Source organism: Petromyzon marinus, unplaced genomic scaffold, assembly GCF_048934315.1.
Source record: "Petromyzon marinus isolate PM22_M1 ecotype Great Lakes invasive population unplaced genomic scaffold, UKy_Petmar_22M1.pri1.0 PM_Scaffold_16, whole genome shotgun sequence".
NCBI classification, from domain to species: Eukaryota; Metazoa; Chordata; class Hyperoartia; order Petromyzontiformes; family Petromyzontidae; genus Petromyzon; species Petromyzon marinus.
In genome coordinates this window covers 757923-765966 of record NW_027423124.1, presented here as the reverse complement: position 1 = coordinate 765966, position 8044 = coordinate 757923, and the positions used below count along the sequence as shown (strand labels likewise).

The 8044-nt window shown below is 49.7% G+C and overlaps 1 protein-coding gene across 1 annotated transcript; it reads right to left on the bottom strand.

The window, feature by feature from the left end:
* Positions 1-857: 857 nt before the first annotated feature.
* LOC142922747 (uncharacterized) lies at positions 858-6285 on the bottom strand. The gene is made up of 3 exons (XM_076063585.1): positions 6282-6285; positions 4690-5997; positions 858-1525 (listed from the first exon to the last, which is right to left on the bottom strand). The coding sequence occupies exons 1-3, from the start codon at positions 6283-6285 to the stop codon at positions 1440-1442; spliced, it is 1398 nt and encodes a 465-aa protein (XP_075919700.1). The 3' UTR covers positions 858-1439.
* Positions 6286-8044: the final 1759 nt, after the last annotated feature.

The following is an 8044-nucleotide window of genomic DNA, read 5'->3' as shown; positions in this document are numbered from 1 at the left end:
TTCGCGGGGGGGGGGGTCCGGGGAGATCAGGGGTCGGCGGGTTGAGACAGAGGCGGCGCGGTGATTCGGCGAGACGAGAAGTTCAAACGCACACACATCGCACGCGGAGACCCACGCTGAGACTCGTAGACTCACACACAGACCCATAGCCTATCACATACAGACCCATAGACTCACGCGGAGACCCATAGACTCACAGAGACCCACAGACTCACACAGAGACCCACAGACTCACACAGAGACCCATAGATGCACAGAAAGACCCATAGACTCACACAGAGACTCGTGGACTCGCACATAGACTCGAAGACTCACGCAGAGACTCATAGACTCACACATAGACCAGTAGACTCACGCAGAGACTCATAGACTCACACATCGACCAGTAGACTCACACAGAGATCCATAGACTCACACAGAGACTCGGAGACTCACACAGAGACTCGTAGACTCACACAGAGACCCATAGACTCACACAAAGACTCGGAGACTCACACAGAGACTCGTAGACTCACACAGATAGCCATAGACTCACACAGAGACCCATAGACTCACACAAAGACCCATAGACTCACGCAGAAACTCGTAGACTCACGCAGAGACCCATAGACTCACACAGAGACCCATAGACTCACGCAGAGACTCGTAGACTCACGCAGAGACCCATAGACTCACGCAGAGACCCATAGACTCACACAGAGACCCATAAACTCACACAGAGACTTGTAGACTCACACAGAGACCCATAGACTCACACAGAGACCCATAGACTCACGCAGAGGCTCAGACTCACACAGAAACCCATAGACTCACGCGGAGACCCATAGACTCACGCAGAGACCCATAGATTCAGGCATACCCTTAGACTCCCCACACTGAGATCCATAGACTCACACAGAGGCTTACAGCCTCACAGAGACTCATAGACTCACACAGAGACTCATAGACTCACACAGAGACCCAGACTCACACAAAGACCCATAGACTCACACAAAGACCCATAGTTTGTTGTCCCTCCCCCGAACCTCAGATTAGCCATGCTTGGCCACGTCCGGTGCGAAAGGGGTTCAACACACATACACATCTTCTTGGTTCTTTCGGTAAAGTCAAGTAGAAGGGAAATAATAAAATAATCAAAATATAAAACATAATGAAAGGAAATTCTCACGACATTGGAGCGCCGTCTTCCCGACAGCTGTTTCTTCACCTGAGGACGGCTGCTTGCGTTGTGGCCGAAACGTCGTGAGAATTTTATGTTATTAATGTTTTATATTTGTATCATTTTATTACTCCCCTTCTACGTGGTGGCGACTTTACCGAAAGAACCAAGAAGATGAATCCCTGCAGTCGCGAAAGCTTTAAATCGACACTCACACACGCGTACATACAACGGTCACTGTTTCTTATTCTTAACATCTCTCGAGGTTTTGCTTTCTGGCTCAAGGCGTGGCGAGAGGCGACTCACTCCAGTCCCAACTCGCGACGGTCGATAGAACAGCGGGAGCAGTGGTCGGCATTGAGGTATCTGAACAACAACAACAATATCAGTAGCAGCAACAGATTAAACTAAAACGATGTTGATATTTAACCAGGTGAGGACACCATCGAGCCGCTGTGTAGTCGCTCTTTATCAGAAGCGACCTGGCTTTCACAAATGATAGCTCAATGAAGTGGGCTTCATCATCATCATCATCATCGCTGTCATCATCGCGTGGAAACCCTCTCAACGCGTAGCGACGTTGATTCTAAATGTGGAAGGGAAAAACCGGAGGAGACCCGGGGAAAAATCCACGCGACCACCGGGAGAGAGAGACACACAAACTCCATATATACAGCAGCAGCAGCAGGCATCGTCAGGGTCGGGATCGAACCCACGGCCTCCTGTATACCAGGCGAGGTAGTTAACATCTCTTAGCCACCGTGGTGATGAGAGAGAGACACAAAGACTCCACATATACAGCAGCAGCAGGCAGCGTCAGGGTCGGGATCGAACCCACGACCTCCTGCATACCAGGCGAGGTAGTTAACATCTCCTAGCCACCGTGGTGATGAGAGAGACACACACAAACTCCACATATACAGAAGCAGCAGGCATCGTCAGGGTCGGGATCGAACCCACGACCTCCTGTATACCAGGCGAGGTAGTTAACGTCTCCTACCCACCGTGATGATGAGAGAGAGACACACACAGACTCCACATATACAGCAGCAGCAGGCATCGTCAGGGTCGGGATCGAACCTACGACCTCCTGTATACCAGGCGAGGTAGTTAACATCTCATAGCCACCGTGATTATGAGAGAGAGAAACACACAGACTCTACATAAACAGCAGCAGCAGGCATCGTCAGGGTCGGGATCGAACCCACGACCTCCTGTATACCAGGCGAGGTAGTTAACATCTCATAGCCACCGTGATTATGAGAGAGAGAAACACACAGACTCTACATAAACAGCAGCAGCAGGCATCGTCAGGGTCGGGATCGAACCCACGACCTCCTGCATACCAGGCGAGGTAGTTAACATCTCCTAGCCATTATTATCGTCGTCGTCGTCATCGTCACATGAGGCACTGGGATGCTGCTGGATGCTTTTCGATGCTACTCGGTCTTTTTTGAGGCCCGGCGTTACGCATCGTCTCACGCACTATAGCGGTCTGTGCTCTGTATCCCACCCTAGATTATATTCATCACAAGAAGGCCACTTGTGTTGTGGCCGAAACTTCGTGAGAATTTTATTGTGTTATTTTTATTATTAATAATTAATTATTTCATTCTCATTCTACGTGACCTTACCGAAAGAACCGAAGAAGATGAATCCTTGCAGTCACGAAAGCTTAAAATCGAAAAAAAAAACATACTATGATAATATATGTGGCATTGTCCTTGAAACTGATTGATCCACACCAAGGGACGGCTTATCTTTTGAGCCTCGACCCAATTGGTGCTCGACCAGACGGTCGAGCAAGAAAGTGCTCAACATTGGGCGGGCTCATCCCACGTTCTACAGTGTGCATGGGGGACGTTTTGGCCAAATAGTCTTCACCATTTCCTTGCAGGATCCATAATACAGGGGTTTTTTTGGGGGGGTTATATCACGTAAATGTAAATGTCTCATAAAATCATAGGGGTTTCCCCCTTTCTTCCGGCAACAAAACTGAAACCTTGGTGCGAGGAATCATGTTACTGCATTAACCACAATACTTGTGGTCAAAATACAAACAACAAAAAACATACTATGATAATATGCGATGCATTGTCCTTGAAACCGATTGGTCCACAACCAGAGACGGCTCCCTTTCGAGCCTCGTCTCAACCGGGGTTAGACCAGAGGACGCCAAAAAAGGCGAACAGCTAAAAATACAACGCCACTATCAGAGTAATGAGCTGTTCACCTTGTGGCGTCCTTCTGGCATAACACCGTTTGAGACGAGGCTCGAAAGAAAGCCGTCTCTGGTGTGGACCAATCAGTTTCAAGGACAATGCAGTTATTACATTTTGATTTAAAGCTTTCGTGACTGCAGGGATTCATATTCTTGGTTCTTTCGGTAAAGTCACCACCACGTAGAAGGGAAATAATAAAATAATAAAAATATAAAACAATACAATTATTGTAAAACAATAAAATTATTATTCTTGGTTCTTTCGGTAAAGTCACCACCGCGTAGATAGGGAAACACTAAAATAATAAAAATATAAAACGATAGAATTATTGTAAAACAATAAAATTATTATTCTTGGCTCTTCCGGTAAAGTCACCACCACGTAGAAGGGAAACAATAAAATAATAAAAAAATATAAAACAATACAATTATTGTAAAACAATAAAATTATTATTCTTGGTTCTTCCGGTAAAGTCACCGCGTAGAAGGGAAACAATAAAATAATAAAAATATATAACAATAAAATTATTATTCTTGGCTCTTCTGGTAAAGTCACCACGTAGAAGGGAAACAATAAAATAATAAAAAAAGTATAAAACGATAAAATTATCACGACGTTTACGACTGCAACACAAAGCAGCAATCACCATCGGGTGTGAAAACGACAGCAAAGAAAATCCTTTCAATTTTTCTTGCTGTGCTTTTCACACCTGATGATGATTGCTGCTTGTGTTGCAGTCGAAACGTCGTGAGAATTTTATTGTTATATTTTTTGTTATTATTTTATTGTTTCCTTTATACGTGACTTTACCGAAAGAACCAACAATATAATGCATTCGAGATTTAAATTCTAGATTTAAAGCTTTCGCGACTGCAAGGATCCATACTCTTTGGCTCTATTCGGTAAAGTCACGTAAAAAACAACAAATTAAAAAAAAAACAATAAAAAAAATAAAAAAAATAAAATACAAAATACTTAAAAAAAATGAAATTTTATTTTTATTTTAAAAAAATATGATACATATATTATCAGTGTTTTTTGTCTGCATTCAGACCACGAGTATTGTTGTTAATGCAGTGACATGATTCCTTGCAAAAAGGTTTCAGTTCCGTTGCCAGAAAAAAGAGGGGGAAAAACCCTATTGTTATATTGTGGCACTGGCAAAGGAGGTGCCATGATCGAGACAGGGCGTCGTTTGTAGCAATAAACGGAGACGGCCTCCGGCCCCCGTTCGTGTGCCCGGCGTCGATGCGAGAAGCCGCCCGTCGACAATGAGTCGCTGGCACTTACTCGGCGACAGAGCCTCACCGGTGGTGGTGCCGTTGGCGGTGTTGGTGGTGGTGCCGTTGGCGGTGGTGCCGTTGGCGGTGGTGTTGGTGGTGGCAGTGTTGGCGGTGGTGTTGGCGGTGGTGTTGGTGGTGGCAGTGTTGGCGGTGGTGGTGTTGGCGGTGCTGTTGGTGGCGGTGTTGGTGGTGCCGTTGGCGGTGTTGGTGGCGGTGGTGTTGGTGGTGGCAATGTTGGCGGTGGTGGCAGTGTTGGCAGTGTTGGCGGTGGTGGTGGTGTTGGCGGTGGGGTTGGTGGCAGTGTTGGTGGCAGTGTTGGCGGTGGTGTTGGTGGTGCCGTTGGCGGCGGCGGCGTTGGCGGTGGTGTTGGTGGCGGTGTTGGCGGCGGCGGTGTTGGTGGTGTTGGTGGTGGTGTTGGTGGTGGTGTTGGTGGCGGTGTTGGTGGCGGTGTTGGTGGCGGTGTTGGCGGTGGTGGTGGTGGTGGTGGTGTTAGCGGTGGTGTTGGTGGCAGTGTTGGCGGTGGTGTCGGCGGTGGTGTTGGTAGTGGTGTTGGCGGCAGTGTTGGCGACAGTGTTGGTGGTGGTGTTGGCGGTGGTGGTGGTGGTGGTGGTGGCGGTGTTAGTGGTGGTGTTGGTGGCGGTGTTAGCGGTGGTGTTGGTGGCAGTGTTGGCGGTGGCGGTGTTGGCGGTGTTGGCGGTGGTGGTGGTGTTGGCGGTGGTGTTTGCGGCGGTGTTGGTGGTAGTATTGGTGGCAGTGTTGGTGGTGGTGTTGGTGGCGGTGTTGGTGGCAGTGTTGGTGGTGGTGTTGGTGGTGATGTTGGTGGTGTTGTTGGCGGTGTTGGTGGTGGCGCTGTTGGCGGTGATGTTGGCGGTGTTAGCGGTGGTGTTGGCGGCGGTGTTGGTGGCGGTGTTGGCGGTGTTGGCGGTGTTGGCGGTGGCGGTGGTGGTGGCAGTGTTGGTGGCAGTGTTGGCGGTGGCGGTGTTGGCGGTGGCGGTGTTGGCGGCGGTGTTGGCGGCGGTGTTGGCGGTGTTGGCGGCGGTGTTGGTGGCGGCGGTGTTGGTGGTGATGTTGGCAGCGGTGTTGGCGGCGGTGTTGGCAGCGTCGGTGTTGGCGGCGGCGTTGGCGGTGTTGGCGGCGTTGGTGGTGTTGGCAGCGGTGTTGGCGGCGGTGATGGCGGCGGTGGTGTTGGCGGTGGTGTTGGCGGTGGTGGTGTTGGTGGTGGCGATGTTGGTGGCGGTGTTGGCGGTGGTGGTGGTGTTGGCGGCGTCGGTGTTGGCGGCGGTGTTGGCGGCGGTGTTGGCGACGGTGGTGTCGGCCAGGCTCTCGTTGACGACTGAAATGAGAATGGAGAGAGCAGCAGTTGATGTCCGTGGGGCATTCTATTTTGTTGTGCCCAGTATGAAAGTTATGAAACAAGAACAATGAAAATAATGATGGGTATCATGAGACCCATTTTTTTTGGCAGTTCCAAAGTAACAATAGGTTTGCACCCTTTCTGGCAATACAACAAGAGTGGTTTTGAGGTGTTCAAACACCAACATAGATGATAACCTTTCGCAATAAATCAAGAAACAACATTAACCTCACACGGTACTTGTGGTGAACACGCAAACAAACACATGGCTATGAGAGTAATAATGTTATATGCAGAGACAACAGCAGACCAGTGTCTCACTACCCAGAATCTCACTGTCTCACTACCCAGAGTCTTACTGCCTCACTACCCAGTGTCTCACTACCCAGAGTGGCACTACCCAGTGTCTCACTGTCTCACTACCCAGAGTCTTACTGCCTCACTACCCAGTGTCTCACTACCCAGAGTCGCACTGTCTCACTACCCAGTGTCTCACTGTCTCACTACCCAGAGTCTCACTGTCTCACTACCCCAATGTCTCACTACCCAGTGTCTCACTACCGTAGTGTCTCACTACCCAGTGTCTCACTACCCAGTGTCTCACTACCCAGTGTCTCACTACCCCAGTGTCTCACTACCCAGTGTCTCACTACCCTAGTGTCTCACTACCCAGTGTCTCACTACCCAGTGTCTCACTACCCCAGTGTTTCACTACCCAGTGTCTCACTACCCAGTGTCTCACTACCCTAGTGTCTCACTACCCAGTGTCTTACTGCCCAGTGTCTCACTACGCAGAGTCTCACTGTCTCACTACCCAGTGTCTCACTACCCAGTGTCTCACTGTCTCACTACCCAGAGTCTCACTGCCTCACTACCCAGTGTCTCACTACCCAGTGTCTCACTGTCTCATTACCCAGAGTCTCACTGCCTCACTACCCAGTGTCTCACTACCCAGTGTCTCACTGTCTCACTACCCAGAGTCTCACTGTCTCACTACCCAGAGTCTCACTGTCTCACTACCCAGAGTGTCACTGTCTCACTACCCAATGTCTCAGTGTCTCACTACCCAGAGTCTCACTGTCTCACTACCCAGTGTCTCATTAACCAGTGTCTCACTGTCTCATTACCCAGAGTCTCACTGTCTCACTACCCAGAGTCTCACTGTCTCACTACCCAGTGTCTCACTGTCTCACTACCTAGAGTCTCATAACCAGTGTTTCATTACCCAGTCTCTCACTACATGTGTCTCACCATTCAGTGTCTCACTACCCAGTGTCTCACTAGCAGTGTCTGACTAGCAGTGTCTCACTACCCAGTGTCTCACTACCCAGTGTCTCACTACCCAGTGTCTCACTACCCAATGTCTCACTACCCAGTGTCTTACTACCCAGGGTCTCACTACCCAGTGTCTCACTACCCCAGTGTCTCTCTACCCAGTGTCTCACTACCCAGTGTCTCACTACCCCAGTGTCTCACTACCCAGCGTCTGACTAGCAGTGTCTCACTACCGAGTGTCTCACTACCCAGTGTCTCACTACCCAGTGTCTCACTACACAGTGTTTCACTACCCGTGTCTCACTACCCAGTGTCTCACTACCCAGTGTCTCACTACCCCGTGTTTCACTGTCTCACTACCCAGAGTCTCACTGCCTCACTACCCAGTGTCTCACTACCCAGAGTCTCACTGTCTCACTACGCAGTGTCTCACTGTCTCACTACCCAGTGTCTCACTGCCTCACTACCCAGTGTCTCACTACCCAGTGTCTCACTACCCAATGCCTCACTACCCAGCGTCTCACTACCCAGCGTCTCACTACCCAGTGTCTCACTACCCCAGTGTCTCACTACCCCAGTGTCTCACTACCCAGTGTCTCACTACCAGTGTCTGACTAGCAGTGTCTTACTACCCAGGGTCTCACTACCCAGTGTCTCACTACCCAGTGTCTCACTGTCTCACTACCCAGAGTCTCACTGCCTCACTACCCAGTGTCTCACTACCCAGTGTCTCACTATCTCACTACCCAGA